The sequence below is a fragment of the Lepisosteus oculatus genome, chromosome 2 (assembly GCF_040954835.1).
Source record: "Lepisosteus oculatus isolate fLepOcu1 chromosome 2, fLepOcu1.hap2, whole genome shotgun sequence".
NCBI lineage: Eukaryota > Metazoa > Chordata > Actinopteri > Semionotiformes > Lepisosteidae > Lepisosteus > Lepisosteus oculatus.
Genome location: NC_090697.1, coordinates 472,967 through 491,861, shown reverse-complemented (window position 1 = coordinate 491,861; position 18,895 = coordinate 472,967). Strand labels below are relative to the sequence as shown.

Below are 18,895 nucleotides of genomic sequence, written 5' to 3'. Positions count from 1 at the left end.
CGTGAAGAGCCAAGATCTGCTAATTAATAAAAAGGACTCAGAAGAAGACGGGTCTCTCATTGAGAGAAGGGAGAAGGTGTGATCCAAACATCCAAATAATTTTGGTTTGGGATGTGTTTCTGCAACAGGAGTTCCAGAACCCCTCTGTGAGGATGCAGATGGTGAAATCAGAAAGTTTGTGGCCTTTGGAGGTGTAATGGAGAACTATCGGTTAGGAGAGAACTTTGATCCTCACAGCCCTGACATGTTCCATGAAATGGTCTGGCAGTCTTCTTCTGTCTCACTAATATACATAACTGGGCATTTTCTGCAAGAGATGCAGTAAATGTGTTTGCTTGAATATATAATGTCATCTGAGAATTGTCCAGAGGGGCCTTGAATGTGTGTGGTATTGGATATATAATTGCAGGTGATGCAGCGAGTTCTGTTGCAGGGCAAAGTGCCTGGTGTGGCGGATTGCTGAAGGGTGGTTGGGGGAGCTGTGAAACAAGAAGGTTGCACAGATTACATGGTTGGCGATTTGTGTGGATGATCTAAGGGCTATTTTTGGCTTGAAAGTGGGCCCTGTCAATAACATGTGTGGGGTATTTCCTGAAAAAAGAGTTTAATTTCAGGTGGAAGTCAGGTGGTTATGGAAGTCAGTGTTATCACTGCATAGTCATTAGAGCCTGAGTAACAATGACTCGGGGAGAGAGAGTTTTTAGTATGTGTGGGGTGGAAGAGGTGGTACGGGAAATAGCTGTGTGAATCTCTGGGTTTGTTATAGACAGATGTGATTAATGGAGAGGTTTATATTCAGAACAAGAAGATATGTTAACTGTATACTTAAAGGATGGGTGGAAGTTGGTGAAATGCTCTAGTTGGTCATTAGAGCATATGGCAACACCAATAAAGTCATTGGTGTATAGCTTGAGAAGGTCAGGGACAAAGCTGGTATAGGAAGCCAAGAAGCAGTCTTCTACGCAGCCAACAAAAATATTTGCATAGTAATATTTGCTGGTAAAAAGATTACTGAAAGAGAAGGCATTCAGTGTAAGGATCAACTCTGCAAGATGTTCGATTGGCAGATGGATCAAGAACTGTGCATTTGTCCAGTGTGTGCTTGAGGGCTGTGCTTGACCATCATTGTGGGGAATGAAGGTGTATAACGATGTGACCTCCATGGTAAAAGTAAAACAATCCAGGCCATGAAAATTATAAATCCACATAAATGTCTAAACGTTAGAGAGCTTGGTTAGTGTCCTTAATATAAGAAGGAGGCCCTTCGATCAATGGTCTCAAGCCTCTAAAACTTTGGAGAAAGGATGAGCGGGAGGACAGTTTCATGCTGTGATGATTGGGCATCCAGGGGTGTTGGGTTGTGGATTTCAGGAAGGAGGTAAAATTGAGATGCCTGTGGATGTTTAACAATGAGACGGTTTGCCTCCTGTGGTAGCTCCTTATTACTGACAAGAAGAGAGACACTGAATACCACTTCCTTTTGGTAGTACTTCTTCACTTAAATGTAGTTGTGCTTCCGTTTATCAGCTGCCTGCAATTGTGTTTTTTTTTCTCTTCCTTTCAGCATGGGATAAACCTTTACCTGTTCCTTTACATTTTAACTGGTTTGTCTGGGCTCACCCAAATGGTGTAACTGTATTGTGTATTTTCACCAATTTTTTAATAGCAAGACCCCTCTTATTTGCCTACCATACATATTTTAAGATGTTCAATACTTTCTGTAAGGGAGACATATTTTGCTATTATCTTTAAAAATGACTAAAAACATAATCAGTTACGAAAAGGTGTGTATTATATAATTAGATTCAGTCTGTGCTGCCGCGTTGTTTATGACAACGGCTAGTTTTAAGTTTTAGTACGTTTCTGTCCCTTCTGATTTTAGCTTGGGAATCAACTTAATCGCTAAAACGAATCAAATCAAAACTCTAAAGCTGGGGGCACACTGCAATGATGTGGGAAAGAATGGGCAGAACCAATTATTTCCTTTTGCATATCATGTACACACACAAACATATGATGATAAGAATGGAAGATTCTTGAAGCAAATAGTTTAGAATTTATAAAATAGTTTTCTACAGTATGTAACACCCACATGCATTTGCATAATTCTTAAAGGTTTCCCTTAGAAGAATAAACCATCATTTTAAGCACCTTTTTTAATTTCTTTAAATATACTCTAGTGGGCGGTGTTATGATCCAATCTTAGTAAATTAAAAAACAGTATCCTTGATGGTTTTACTGGCAAAACAGCATGTATTAACTCTCACTTTTTTACATACTGAGAAACGGTATTGGAGAATTGGAGCTAACAGCATTTTTACATTTTAGTGTGTCTCAGAATATAAGAAATCATTATCAAGAAGAAAAGTAGACAGGATAAACAGGACGGAAAGCAATGTATAAAATTAGAAAAAAATGAATAATATTGTGAGGCCATTACAGGACACTCTTAGGTCTAGCCACTGTTTTGCCACCCTTTTCTCCTCACAGAGAAATGTTTACAACCAGTTTCATACCTTGTCTTACTGCTAATGTGGTGGTGTACACCAGGAACAGGAGGATGTAGTTAAGAAAACTTTGAAAGACGGGAGTGTTGGCTTGGAAATCGTCTGCCAAATACTTGCTCGTCAGCCCAATGCCACAAATTAGCAGTGACAGCACCTGGCCCAGTGCCAGAGACAGCAACAGCTCCCTGTGAACGAGACAAGCAATAGAGTTGCCATTACAGTACAGCCGGTGGCCAGCAGCAAATCATTGCAGCAGTGGAACAAGAAAAGCAGAAGCCTAACTAAAAGACACCTTCATCCAATTTCCCATATTAAGGGTGTCTAATGTACAGAAGCATATATTCACCTTTGAAGCCACGCCTCTTTTTAATTCTAGGTAGATTCCCTTACATTTAAGCGGAAATTACAAAAAAGAGAGAAAAGAGAGGGAAATAAAAGGCATAATTTGAAAATGGGGTAATGTCTATCTTCAAAAGTTTTACTGTATTTGCATTTCATAATAACATAATCCATAACTACTTTCTTACACCAGATAAATAAAAAACATTCTGTTCACAAAGTTAAGATTGAGACCTCACATAGTTGCAACTGCTATGACAAACAACCTCTACCTGTTTGCTTTTGGGTGTGGACTACTGTATTAAATTACCAAGGTTAGAGCGCTGGAATGACAAAGTAAATCCTCCTCGAAAAGCAGCATTCTGGGGTGAGGCATGCCCAGCAAAGGACCACAGAAACCAGTATTAGGACTGGAGCTGTTTCTGATGGACATTATTTAGCTAGAGTTTGATATTTATATTGTCTGCTGTATATGATGTAAATTAAGAGGAGTACTCTGTCAAATCCAATATGCATTAGACAGGATGCACAGTAGACTAAGATATGGAAAAATGAAACATGTTTATAAATGCAAAAAGGTGTATGCAAAAAGCAGATCATGAAAATTGGTAATCAATGAAAAATGATATTCTATAAATACAATATGATGGAATAGGACTGGAAAATCTATAAACACAAATGACTCAAAGATTTTTGTTGACTTTGTAATGAGCATTTGATACATAATGCAAAGAAAAAAATACAAAGAACTGTGTCAAATTATCTAATGCTACAGTTAAATTGTGTACTCTTGCAACCCCATGTATAATGTCTCGGTTTACCTCTGTATTGCTCAAAAATCCCTCCCATTGTGAACACTCATTAGAAGACCACAAAGGACAGCAACAGTAATTCGACCACAGAAAGATAGGTCACATATTGAAAGCCAAAGATTGTGCAATCACTTGGGCATGAGAAAGAAGACATGCAGGGCTTTTAATTGAAGCATTCGTCTAACTCCTCTTATATCACCCTGCAACTCACAAATGGCAGCCCATTGTAGGTAAGTGGGTGTGAGCCTGGCCAGTATCTGGATGGGAACACTCACCCTGTGGTCTGTGTGGGTCCTAAAAGCCCCAGTATAGTGATGGGAACACTATACTGTGAAGAAGGCACTGTCCTTCAGATAAGACATAAAACTGAGGTTCTGACCCTCCAAGACCCTCCATGGTCAATAGTAATCAAAGGGTGATGCCAATGATGGCCTCCTAATAATCCCCCTCTATGAACTGGCTTCATCACTCTGTTCTCATCCCCGCTGGTAGCTGGTGTGTGTGAACGTACTTGTGCGCTTTGGCTGCTGTGGCATCATCCAGGTGGGGCTGCACACTGGTGGTGGTGGAGGGGATCCCCATTACCTGTAAAGGACTTTGAGTGGAGTGTCCAGAAAAGTGCTATATAAGTGTAAGGATTATTATAAAAACTCTAATTATGAGAAATAAATCCAGCTAAAAACTAGAATAAAACTGCAGTTGTACAAAAATCCTCTGATTCAATTAGAGTTCTGTGGGGTTTTTGGATCAATAAAATCCTAATACTGCACAAGTGAAAAGCGCTTAATGGCCTGCTTTCATGTATAACCTTCTTAACATTCTTAATTTTACTGTCCTTTAAAATGAGCTCTGAAAGTGCCTTTTATGATCTTCCTAACTTTCTGCACTCAGCTATAGAGGATTTTAATGAACTGGTGTTAGCAATAGTTAATGTTCATTTGACAATACTCAGTAATATAAACGGGCAGCATGGTGGCACAGTGGTTAATATTGCTGCCTCGCAGAGCTACTACAGTTTCCTCCCATAGTCCAAACACCTACTAGAGGGTTAATTATCTTCAGGTGCATGCGTGTTTGTGTCTGTGTGTCTGCCCTGCGAAGGACTGGGGTCCCATCCTGGGTATACCCTGCCTTGTGGCTGCTGCTTGCCTGCAACCTTGAACAAGAAGAATTGGTTTGAAAATGGATCGATGAAAGTAATATAAACTTTATTACTCACTTATTATGAAAGACATGTGACTGACATGGGAAAATGTTGTCATACACTACTGAGGCACATATCAGTCACTCAGAATTACTAGTAATGTCCTGACAGAAAATGTCAGTGAACTCCCTGGGCTGGTGGAGACATTGGAAGATTTCTTTCAACTTGTCACATTTTGGATTGGCCGAGTCAAAGTCCTGACCTAAACCCTAAACCCCACTTGAATGTAATGGGATTTAGGTCAGCACTTTGACTTGACTAACCTGAAATGTGATATTTTGTCCTCTTCAGCTATCCTGTTGTAGATCTGCTGTATGTTTAGGATGGTTGTCTTGCTTCTGCTGATGAATGGATGGTCTGACATTCTCTGCCACAGGTTTTCTGATGCAACACTGAATTCACAGTTCTGTCAATGATGGCAAGCTATCTGGGTTCTGAGACAGCAAAACAAAAACTACGATAAACTGTAAACTACGATATTCCTACTGCCATGCTTAATAATTGGGTTCTTCTGTTAGAAAATAGTGTTTTTTGCAAATGTGTAGATACTATACAGTGTTAATGAAAATGTAAAGTTCACCAAAGAGTACCTGGGCAAACCTCTACACTATTGGAAGAATAATTTCTGGATAGATGAGTCAAAAGTTGAACTTTTTGTCCACAATGACAATAATGTTTGTGTGACAAATCCAAACACTGCCCTGTTTGAACAATCATTCTGGAACCTGACTACAACCCAGCAATGTTTTTTTTTTTTAAAGTAGAAGTGTATCTAAAACTGTTTCAAAACATCTTGACTGCTCCCTCTATACATCCAGTTAGTAATACCTCAGCATCGGGGTTAATATATTCTGACCAAAGCCACTCTTCCACTCTTATTTCCTCTAATTTCTAATCCCAAATCAAATGAGTCTTTTGTTTATGGTTTGAAGTAAGCTGTAAGGACATTATAAGGAAAGAGCACTGAGCCATCAAATTTATTTCAGAGGGGGCCCAGTAGGTTCACATAAAGTGTGAAACGGAACAACAGCTGAAGAATGGCCTGTCACTCTGCCCAAATGAAGACAGCCTTCTCCGGGAGAGCTGACTGCATACAAATCACCTCACAGCCAGGGGTCTCATATCCGCCTTTGAAAGCAAGCAAGGCAACTTCAATTACACATAAACAGATCAAGTAGAATTACTCGTCTATACAGAACAAGCTATTGGTTTTCAGAATTTGTTTTTAGAAAAATGAATGCAACCTGTTGATGCAAAAGAAATGTCTTGACATAAAAGTATATTGTAAGAACACATTTAGTGTTTAACTAGAAAGTTAAGTAAAGAACATTTACATACAATATATGTAAATAACTTGCTTACAATGTATGTAAATATGTAAGTAAGATATACAAACAACAAAAAACACAAAGTTATAATTTTAACTTATGCACATACTGTGCAGTATATAGGTTGCCAGCTAGGGTTGCCAAACTGCAAATGATTATGAATCATAATATTAATTATGTGGAATGATGCTGTTATTATCATTTTAGCAATAAATCATTCTAGTTTTGTAGATTTCTTTAAAATTGAAATGAATAGGCCAAGTTGTAGAGATGCATTATTTCTCTTCAGAGTCAAATATTTTGAATTACATCTAATTACAGTACAAAACTTTTTGCTAAAAATAAATTTGATATTCTAAAATTTATAAATTCTATATTCCAAATATCAAACAAAATACTTTACAGTTGTGTCCATAACTCACTGTTTATTTCAGGTTGACTGGATTTACAGAGCGGTAGTAGCAAATTGTTACATTTCTTATCATAATTGTAATGGCTCATGTTGTTTTCGTTCAGTTCGTTAAACGTACTTATGGCAAGCTGTATCACTGTCTCATATTAACTGAAACCTAATTGGTTTTTCAACTCTTTAGTAATTTTGGAAATAAGACACTCATAATATGCAACAATACTGTGTGACAGAAATGCACTCACACAACTAAAATGACTTCTTTGTAGTCAGCTGTTGAAGAGGGGGATATTTTTTCACATTAATATTCTGTCCAAGACACTTTCAATTACAGGCCTATACTGTAGGCACCACTGTGTCTAAAGCTGAAAGTAATGAGCATAATTAGTGTAACCATACTACATTCTACACCAATAAAGTGCATATACAAATCACTGTAGCATACAAATTGTTATCTAGGCTCCAATTACAAACAAGCCCTTCACAGCTACAATATTAGGATTACGCTAGATATTGATGAAGACTGTATTGATGGATTCAGTGTGTCTAGTCAGCTTTTCAAGTGTTCAGTCAACAGTTACTGACTAGAATATACAGATAATACATATAATATATAAAACATACACTATAAAGTACAACCCAGTCCAAAACAATTTATGGACTAAATTATGTGTCCTGCTGAAAAATATAATTCTGTAATCTTAATAGCATTGCACAGAACAAAGATATATTTGTCATAAATAATGAATTTAGTTAATAATTACTTCTTGTCCAGCATGAGAGTCATATTTATTTACAACCCTGCAGTTCTGGAATGGATTACAATGACACCTCTGGGCATTTTAGAGAAGTATTTCTGACCATTCTTCCGGGCAGAATTGTTTGTCTTTTAATTTCCATTTGTGAACTGGCTTCTTGACTTTGAACCACAAATGTAACATTGGATTAAGGTTCTTGGCAGAGGGTAACAGATATCCTTCTCTGTCTTGGAGTTCATTATTCACCCTATCATAGCTCCAAGACTCCAGGACTCACAAACTGTAAAACCACCCCAAAACATAATAAACCCACAACACATTTCACAGTGGGCACCGTAAACATTAAATTGAATTAAAAATACCTGCGCAGATGCTAAAATCATTACTCTATTCATTTACTAACTCCAGGCTTGGAAGAACTTCATGGACAGTGGTTGTGCTTTATCACCGTAGCTGACGCAGTGTGCCTAGCACAATGTTCATGACAAATGTTGCTTTTATGGAAAGAAACTATCGCACTACATATATAGTGTAGATCTCCAGAACTAAATCTGTGATGTCTTCTGGCAATTTTTCCAAAACAAATTTATTCCCACTCATCCTTTCACAAGGCCTTAAGTTTACAAGATGTATGCCCGCACACAGATGTTCATAATCTAATTTCACCAAACACAGAGGAAAAGGTGGAAATTTGCATTTAGATAGAAACAATTCAAATAAACAATTTGCTTTGCTCAAAAGCAATTATATTTGAGCGAATTTATGTTCTATGCTATTAAGTTGACCCTGGTAGAATGGTTTCAAAACAAGGAATTTTGCTCCACCTGTGCGGCAAAGAGATGGTGTACAGTTACTGTATAGTGTTGCGTTACAGTGTAGCTATATCACAGTCCAGAAAGAACTACAGTGTACACATGCCTCCCAGATCATTTCACACTACAGCCAGGGTCTAGGGTAATAGTCACATAGAAATACAGCTTACTGCTATAGCAGACTGGAAGGAATCCCCTGCCCACTACAGCCTGTAGGAACCATGCGATACTTAAGGACTGCAGGAAGTCCATGCACACCATCAGGACGCTGACTGAAAGAAAGTCAGCAAGGAGGCAAGAGGAAGCCAATTCCAGCAATGGGAAAGACCCAGGGACAGCCACTCCAGAGAACTGTCTGCTGTAAAGTGCTGGTAAAGGACCGCTTTGTTGAGCAATATAGTGTTAGAGCAGAACAGCATCCAATACTGTCCATGCTGGAGAAATGTGCTGGAACAAATAGCACAAGTAGATTACAAAGGCTTTCCCAGAAATTAAGGCACATAACTGATTTTATTAGCATCATCAGACTGTAAACATATCAATCTAAACTAATGTTTTTGCAGGGTAAAGTAAAATGAAATGACAAATATATTGTCAGGAGGAAATGCTCATACACTTTTCTAAATCTGGAAGACCAGGACACACCCAGTGAGATATCTCCTGTTAGTTTCCTTGTATCTCTCCTGTTGAATATATTAAAAGGTATGGGGCTCTCTCCCTACTGAAGAAACCTCTGATGAATCAGCTTTTTTATTCCTCATCACAAAGCGCTGACTGATTAATAAAAAATCTTGCATACGGATCTTGCATGATGTTTTTAGTCTTCATTTTGTAATTTTTTTTAGAATTGTTCTTATCTACTTAAGGAATATACAATCTAAAGAAGCAAGAACTGCTGTGTGAAAGTGAACAGTCCTGGGTTAAATCTAAAAGTGAAACTAAAAAGTGAAAAAGTGAAAACTATAAAAGTGAAGGACTTAAATCAAGGAAGATTTTGTTAAAATTGTACAAGGCACTAGGAAGATCTCATTTAGTCCAACTGCATACAATTGGACAAAACATTAAATAATATTGCTGCTCTTGAATCAATACAGCAACCACATACAGTAAACTTAAAGACAGGTCCTGTTCTGAAAAGCCAAAATTAAGTGAAACTTTGTTGGTTTGAACAGAGAAGACTGCCAAGGTACCTGATACAAGTATTTGAAATCCTCAAAGGCACTGACAAAGGCAACACTTACAGTAGGAAACTGTGTGGATGTGCATTTAAAACTGTAAAAAGGAGGCAGATATTTATGCAAAAGGATGTGGGAGTATGGAACAAGTTACTCAGTGATGATGTTGACTCGGATGACCTGATTTCTTTCAAGAAATAGATGAGATTCCTGAATCAGTGAAAAATGGGCTAGGTAGGCCAAATGATCTCCATGATGTTCACTTTAAGGTTTTCAATATAAAAGATGAATGAAGTCAGATTTTATTTCTCTCTGACAGAGCGCCATTATGAAGCTGAAGTGTAATGCACATCGCATTCTATACTAAGAGCTGTTACAGTTTACATGAATAACTTGCTCTTGCACATTAATCACCGGCCATAAAACTATACATTTCTTTTTATTTCTTTTTTCTAATTAATGTGTTGACTAGCTACAATTTAGCAATCAGCAACCACAATCAGCATGCTGTTTTGCCAGTCAGGAGGCGAATAGTGATCCTCATGTGACAAAATTCATTTTCCTATGAGTTCCAGTCAAACATGTTGTTTGGTCTTATCTTGATTTACTCAAACAAAAATGTAATGCCTTTTAGTCTATGTCAGCATCAATGTGAATTATTTTCATGAGCTATTGACTAAAATGAAAAACAGGTAGTTGATGAACATTTTCATTGATCCTCACTAGTTTTGCCATTGAAATATTGCAGCTTTGTGAGTGTACTGGACCACACAGGACATCTACAATGTTGTTACAAGACAAACATTTTCCCAATTCAAGTGACGAACTTACAGATGAGTGAAAAAAAACTGCTCTCCTACTGCACTCCCAAATATTTTTTTATGCATAAATTCTGACTTTGGCAAATTCTCTGCGATAACAAACCATATGGACACAAGGCTGTCAGTTTGATGAATGCTCTGGATTTCTAAGGGGAGGAGGAGAATCATCTTCAAGTCATGCTTGATGCAGCTTTTGTGATGCCACTTGTTCCAAAACGTGCTTCCCTTATTGTCCTCATTGGGGCCCAGGGTGAAAGTGAATAGGTGTTGATTACAGACAACTGAACGACTGGACTGTTAAAGGTACATATCACTTGCCCAAAACAAAGAGTGGCTTGGCATTATTGGATGAGCCATGATCCTGTTGAATCAATTTAGCTACAAGCAGACTAAGACTGACAAGCAGGACTACTAGGAAAGTGTTTCAGGTGGGTAGCTGCGTCAGCATGCGTAGGCTGCAAAGGAACAAGTAATAGGTTTATTCCATGCTGAAAAAAAGAAGAAAGAGAACACAACGTTTCGGCCGTGGAGCCTTCTTCAGGTGTGAGAGAGACAGGGCAGTAGGCTACTTTACCTTTGCCTACTGCCCTGTCTCTCTCACACCTGAAGAAGGCTCCACGGCCGAAACGTTGTGTTCTCTTTCTTCTTTTTTTCAGCATGGAATAAACCTATTACTTGTTCCCTTACTAGGAAAGTGTCCTAACTGTGTTGAGCAACAACCATGAGGATAAGTGTTCAATGGCTAGGCAAGTTGTCAACCAACAAAATGTTAACTATTGAAAGAAAAAGTGCTGTTTCTGAGGAAACAGGAAACTGGAACGAAATCAGGACCAATATTGTACTTGTCAGGGATGAATAAAGAAGAATCCTTCTTGTTCAATTGTAAAGTATAAAGCTCTGCTGGATCTGGGCAATTATTATTATTATGTGGCCAAATTTGCAGAGATCAAAACCCTACCTAACTGGTTAATGAAATCTATCTGGGGTGAAGAAGAAAAGCATGTTTTTGAGTTGTTGAAGTAGAAATTAATTTGTACAATTAGACCTCTAGCAAACTCACCAACCTACATACTGTAAGGGAAGGAAAATGCCAAAAAGAGAGCCTACAGTCCATAACTACATGCATCATGATTAGGTATATATTGTATTTAACCTCTGCATGCCTAGGACCATTCTTTTACCAGAAGTCACTGACATGATCAAGTGTTGTACCCCAGTGCTTTACAGCTCTGTTATCAACAACATTCTACTGGATGCAAAATCTGAGATCCTCCTCCAGATAATTGGTACTTCAGAAAGTGTTGACATTATATTCTCCAATAATTTTCACAGTCAAAAGTTGGTAGCAGTATGAACTTCAGATTACATTGAACAGAATTACTGTAGATTTTTATGTTCTCGTCTGTTACAGTAATCAAGTTATTACTCAATTGAGTTATGACTTTGTTAAAGGTTCTGTTTTAGGTTGAGTTCTTGAGAAGTGTCTTTCATAGTAGTGATGAAGGGATGCAGCCAGGTTAAATGAGAAACAGTGTTACAGAGAATTTGCAGTTGGATGTGTTTATTTTATTTCATTACCTGATGAATCGTGAAACAGGTCTAAATTAGCTAATAACCACTAATAAGTTGGATCCTCTGGAGTCGGGGTCAAATGAATATCTCCAGGTATTCTAGGACTCCAGGACTGGAGTCAAGAACCCTTGTTGTAGCAGATAGTGGGATTTTCTTGTAACTTATCAATGACAGGTAGTAGTTCTTGCCAGACGCCTGTCTGAAGTATGAAGGTCTTTCCAAATAGACCCATTTGACCACTCACGGACTTCAGGAATGGAAGACACTCTTCATGACTGCACTGGTTACAGCATCTTCACTACATTATTTTTATATAAAAATGTTTCAAATGTCTGTTTCAAATTAGCACTAACTTGTGAGGCTGCATTCTCTAAATTTCAGTTAACTTAATAGTTATGCAAGTGTATCACAATATCAAGAACCACTTATTTTAGCAACCCTCAAATCTATAACAACAGTCAAATTATTTTCAACCTTTCTCTTGTAATTGACAATAATTGTTCTTGAGAAATCTCCAAAATTCCATCCAGCCAGAATGCTTGTTTCTAGATGGAACCTAAAGCACTGGGCTCTCCAAGGTTTCTTCAAATAAATTCCCATTTCTTGTCTATGTCACTCCCTCTTCATAAAACCTTGCTATAGAATGTAACAGTTTTCTAATAAAACCTCCTGGAATATTTCATTGACAGTCAACAAAATGATAATTACATGTTGTAAAATTAACTGTGGAACACATACTATTTGTTAAGAATGTCCATAATTGTTTTGTGAGCTATAATTAAAGGGAAATTTTCTAACACGATAGTTAAATGGATTGATACCTGTTTGAATTAGTGGGACTTATGTGTCTAGATGGATTCTCAGAAGGTTGTATGGCAGAGCTAAAAAACAGGCTGTGAAAAACACACAACCAGAGTTGTGATTCAACTGCACCTACAGTACTTGACATAAATATCACATTTATGAAATAGTTTGGTCTGATATTGCCTTCAGAATGTTAAATGTTCAGCACCAAAATATCAAATTTCTTAATCAATGTTTGCAATCTTTTTTAGCACAAATGGAATAACCCCTCACAAAAATCTAATCAAGACAAACACTTGCTATTGAAAAACTGAAAAACAGCATGGCATTAAATAACAAGCCTTCAAACTGAGGCAATTTAGAACTTTGTTAAAATGTGGCTTGATATGGCCTGATTTGTACAAATCTGAATCCTAAACAACTGTATGATTATTTCCCTATGGTTTTCATTTACTGTATATATAAGATGAACAAAGGTTGCGAAATGGGAAGTAGGACAATAGTAAGTCAGACAGGTACTGCGGTGCCAAGCTATTTAGAGCCTTATACAGTAAGTTGAGCATGATGATTTTGAAATGGACATGAAACCTGGTAGTTTGTTTACAAGTTTTAATTTTTAATTTAGATTGAAATTAAAGTACAGTGCCATCCACAGATAGGGCTACGGCACTGGTTGATAGGCGGTGACAAGAAACATGACTTCATGATTTTAATGCACATTTTAAAACGCAAGTCTAAAGAAACCAAGAAACATGCAAAAACTAACATAAAATTTAAATTAAATTTTAATTAATTTAATTTAAATTATTTAAATTTAAATTTAAATTAAATTATAAAAGAGAGTACCATATAGCTTTGAGGTGTCTTTGAGTCTTAAAAGCCAAATTCTACATAATCTTACCAGATGAAATCCTGAAGTATCAGTGGCAAAATGAGGATCAGGAATCTCCTATCTTAACTTTAAATGGCTACGTTATTGTACTGGTATAAAAAGTTGCCCCCCAGTGTAAAACACAGTGATAACTGCACCTTGTATTCAAAGACATGCATGTGAAAAGAAAACAAAAACAAAAACTAATATAATTTTACTGTGTCAAAGATCTGGAGCTCTCTGCAGTTTTGAACAAAGAAGATCTTGTAAACCAGGTTTTCTTCACTGTCATCTTCTATTGTCTCTCAATCAAGGCACTCAGTCGTCACAAAGAAAAGTCAATCGGATTCCATTCTCATGTGAATTATTGGAATCCGGATGCATCAGAGGGGAGACCTTCAAAGTCACCTCTGTGAAGTAGTAAATACATATATGGAACTAGATTCATCCGCATTTTGAATCACAAAAAAGAATCCTTTCCCACAGGCAAATCCGATACATAAAGAAAATTACCACTCAGTTTGGCTTCATGTCTTCAAAGAGAGCTTCAAGACTGTATTCATACAGTCTCAGCCAAGCCGAGAGTCTCATTAAATCCACTTTGAACTAAACCTTATATGACACAGTGAACACTGTCATTGGGCTTCTTCTGCTTAAAAAAACTCACAGCACTCAGAATAAAAAAACTTATGGAAGTTTTCTTCTTGTTCTTCACACAACTATTTCTGAAAAAAAAAATGTTGGTAGGAAAAGGAAAAGTAGGTTCCTTACCTAACAAAAAAGATAACACTGAACTAAATATTAGATTTTATTGTTGGAAAGTAAATGGTATAGAAAACAGACTGGATGTCAAAAGTAATCAAAAAACAAAAAAATAACTGTTTAATATCTGTTTATAACCAGCTTGTACCTCTCAATAGCAGTTTTATTAAAGATGAATAAAATATAATTACCTACTGATGGATTTAAAAAACAAAAACAAAAACTCAAAAATTTTTAATTTACTCTACCAAAGAAATAAATATACATGACAAACATTCATATGCACAGCATATATCAAAGCTCTGTTTATCTGTAACATTTCTTACATTCTTAGAGTCTAATTTAAATTATATAAAAGGGTATTATTTTTACATTATCTTAAAACAGAAAAGTGATAATTTACAATAGGGACATGAACCTGCCATAACACTCAAAGTTACTGTAATAATTATAATCAATCCCTTTGTACAGTATAACACTTTTTATCCCAAATGATCACAAAGTTCTACCTACGGAGGGTGTGAACTGGACATATTTGTGTGCCACTGATGTGTTGTACACACCATGGTAGCTAATTTGTGAAAACAGATGACGTGGTCATGTACATGTTTTCTACAATTGTAGAAACTAGAAATTGTAAAACTAGAAGGAAATTTTGAACTGATAAAACTTCCTAGACAGCAGGAAATGAAAGCAATTAAAAGCAACTAAGTTTAACAGCTTCTTAGTATTATCTACTTAAGCAAAAAATTAGACAGTTTCAGCAAGAGCATGTCTTATGGTCGTACATACTGTACCATCCAGAGAGCCACTCAAACAGATGGAACAATGATACATCAATATTATCTATTTTAATAATTTAATAATCAATATTAAGCCTTATATTTTGTAATATACATCATTTTAGATGTAAAGCTAGAATTTAAAACATTGACATGTCATGACGGCGTCCTTCAGCTAGCTCACAAGAGCTCATGGTTTTCCAGGGCTCTGACTCTTTCAGGGCTCTTTCCACTCTGACTGTATCACCTTTTCGTGAAAATTCAATTAACATTAGCCATATACAAGTATACAGAAGACCAGGATATCGTTCTCCAGGTCTACAGTGCGAATACAGACAAGGCACTGACAAGATAATATAAACAGGCCAACAAGAGAGATAAACTTGCCTGCAACAATCCAACATAACTTACTTTCTATAAATCTATGCTCTAAGGTGAATAGGACCCTATCTAAATGTTTCTAACAGAGGGATTCTTTATACAGTTTCCTACAACAACAGAATGGCAAGCTCCATTGAATAAGCTTTAAATACTTAGCTAGAATCTGGTCTTTAATGTTGATCCACAAAGTCCTCTCACCTGCTACATTTCTTTTTCTATGTCCTTGTGTCTGCAGTTCCTGTCTCCTTCTGTCTCTCTCCATGTCCCCTTGAATCTCCGCCTCTGCCTGCCTTTTTATCCTGTGTTCCTCCACTGTTGATGATTCTTGATGATTTACCAAGAGCTTAATTAACTAAGGTAAACCAGACAATTCCTTTTGATCAATGTGTCTCACATCCCATTCAGCTCGGCAAACACCTAGGACCCGCCTGTCACTGATTCCCACCGCCCCACTGCTGTGAGTGTGTGGAAGCAATCGGCACTGGATCCACGTTCACCCCCTCGTTCCCAGTTCATCCCCAAGGAGTCCCTAGCCAGGCCTAGGCAGCTACAGCGATGGGATCTTGTCTCCATTTACCCTTAATTTTGGCTGGTGTCCAGCTGGTCAGTATTGACCTTTGACTCTTTCCCTTCCCAAAGCTTGCAGTTGATATTCCTTCTGTTTTTCTAGGAGCAAAATGTGCTCTTATGGTCTAAATTCAGGAAGCAGCAGCTCTCTTCTACATTCCGCATCAACCTCCTCTTTTTGTTTGCCCTTCCTGTCCCCCCCACAGAGCTGCAATCCAAGCTGCCATTCCTTCTACTGCTGCCGGCCTCTAGTGCGGCCACCTGTGTGCTGACTCGTGTCTTGTCACCTGCAGCATACTGTACTGTACGTGCTTATCACACATGGCACTGCCTCCACTAGCTCAACGAGCGTAAGCCTGCATCACACTCGTTTTCGTTCATTAAACGTACATTCTGCACAGCCCGGCACAGCTGGGGATGTGACAGCGCTAAACTTTGTGCAGTTAAAGCCAAAGTGCTATGCATGCTATCTCTTTATTCAAAAACTAATTAAATCATAATTAGAATTTGACTGAACAACTGGATTGTTTATAATCTTAGATGATGCTGGCATGCACCGATGATTACTACAAAGTGGAAGGCTGAGAGTTAATAATTCCAGAAACATTTCAAAAGAATGATCCATCTGCTTAGCAGTGTCCAAAATGCTCAGCAAAGCACAGAAACAGTCCCAGGGTGTTACAGAACTAATACCTAGTAGGACTAGGTCGTTAGCAGTAGTGATGGTTAATTTGGAAAGAAACATTTACAAAATTGCTTGTAAATGGTTAAGGTGTAGTAACAATATAGTATTATAGATTACTGTTGAAAAATAAAAAGTCAAAATATATCTGAGTTTATTCATTCAGTTTCAGTTTGTTCAGTTTCTTCTACATAAGAATTTAGTACTGAACAGACTAAAAAACACCTTGACAGCCCACGTTTTATCAGTCCTGGCCTTGAAATAACTGTCCTTCATTTAAGTTAATATCGCCTTTTAGTATTTACACACCCAATTGATCTTGGAGTATCTTGGAATTATTGCCTTTGTGGAAATGACTGTACCTTTCCACTAGCAGAGAATGTTGTCTTCCTTCTCCTAGAGGGTATTACCTCTCATTAGTAAAACTGTATTACCTTAGAAAACCAGGCATCTTGAAGAACATTTTTGCACAGTGGAGGTTAGCTACCAAAGAAAAAAAGACATCAGAGTTTAAAAAACACCTACGAGGATTTTTATTTTGCTGGGCATAAATAAAAAAATTGCTAAAGAGAGGAGATCATTAAGCCAATTTATTTAAACAAAATGCTTTTTTTATTTTAGAAAGCAGGAACTGTTTGATTAATTTACAACTAAAAAGCTTAAAACTTCTACTATGCTTCTCTTCTAAAATGGAATCACTACAGATGCAGCCACTCAGAATGCACATTGATACTTCCCACGTTAGACGGCACCTTTTTACAGTATATTGTCCCCGTCAATATACTGGGGCATTTGGACCCACATAGACTACAGGGTGAGTGCCCCCTCTGGTCCCACTAACACCTCTTCCAGCAGCAGCCTTAGTTTTTCCCAGGAGGTACTGGCCAGGCTCACACCTGCTGAGCTTCAGTGGGCTGCCAGTTGTGAGTTGCAGAGTGTTATGGCTGCTGGCTATTACAACATCACTGTGGCTACAGTGCGACACTTTAAAGAAAAATCGTTTTATATACTGCAGACTTGTACAGTATCAGCTAGAACATAAGTGTTCTTATGAATATAAGTGGCTCGGCTCAGCTGGCTACTCCAACAACACCTTAGAGAGCAGACGTGCTGTGAAAAGTGACAGAGGGATATGACATCTCAGCTTTATATCCACCAAAAAGCACCTTAAATCAGCAGTGTGGGAGCATTTAGGATATCCAAAAAATGATCAGGGGGTAGCAGAAGGATATCCAATTTGCAAAATGTGCCCCAGAAAAGTGGCTGCCAAAGGTTCACATACAGGTACGTCTAATCTGCTTCAGCATATCCGTGATCCCTATATACAGTACACAAGTCAAGGTAAAAAAATAAACTAGCTAACATTACATTAGTTAGCTTAAGTTAGGGCTCGCCCTGGCTGGAGCAGTTTACAGTGGAACAGTCCTCTGTGCTTGCTTAACGTTACTTTCATTTTCATTGGAGTTGATTTTGTGGGGATACCTCTATCACTTTTAACCATTTTTCCCTATAATTGGTGCTTGCCACCAGTCCACCGACTGGCAACGAGTGACGTTCAAGTGAGGAGAGGGATGGGCTGAGACTCTGACCTCTGAATATTTCCATTTGCCCACTATGAATTATTTCTATATATTTTTTTATATATTTTCAATATTTTATTTAATTTATTTGTATATATTCAAAACGTTTATACTGTATTATTTTGGTTTCTAAAGGCAGCTACAGTGAATTCTTAAATGTGCCTACTTATTCCCATCATATTTATGTTTTTATTATAAAGTAGACATGTTTCATTTGCAGGACCAAAAGAATGTTATGAAAAAAAAAAAAAATTATGCCATGCTTTGTGTCTTTTTTCCCTCCATAGTGTCTCATAATTTATTAAGTCAAAAAAAATAGTAAAACTGTGAAAGAGTGATATTTCTTGAGACTATAATCGTACCATCAAAATCTCACACTGTGACATCCTTAGTTATCAGTTTGGGCTTTTCTGGTTGGCCGAGACATGCAGTAGGCCTCTGAGACAGCTTGTTTATAAATGGGTTAACTTGTACTGCTTTTTTTTTTCTTATAGTGCCAGCTTCCCACTACCAGAGGGCACCCAAACCGATAGTACGTACCTCATCCACTCTGGAGAAGTGTAGGTTAGTCAGACCTTGTTAACCCATCACCACACCTCCTCTGCAGCTTACTCAAACCCTGCTCCCTGTTCCAACTTTGCTCAGTATTGGTTTAGACTTTGAAGCTACATATCTTCTCCTTGAAATATCATCCCTTGACTCCTTGGTCTTTTGGATTTGAGGCTTGCT

General features: G+C 37.6%; 1 protein-coding gene across 1 annotated transcript in view; it reads right to left on the bottom strand.

Annotated features, from left to right (window-relative positions):
- The window catches only part of slc35f1 (solute carrier family 35 member F1), a 153,097-nt gene that overhangs the window by 87,617 nt on the left and 46,585 nt on the right, over positions 1–18,895 (bottom strand). The window contains exon 2 of the mRNA XM_006626421.3: positions 2,517–2,692. Coding sequence (XP_006626484.1) covers positions 2,517–2,692 — 176 coding nt within the window. The remainder of the gene's footprint in view (positions 1–2,516; positions 2,693–18,895) is intronic.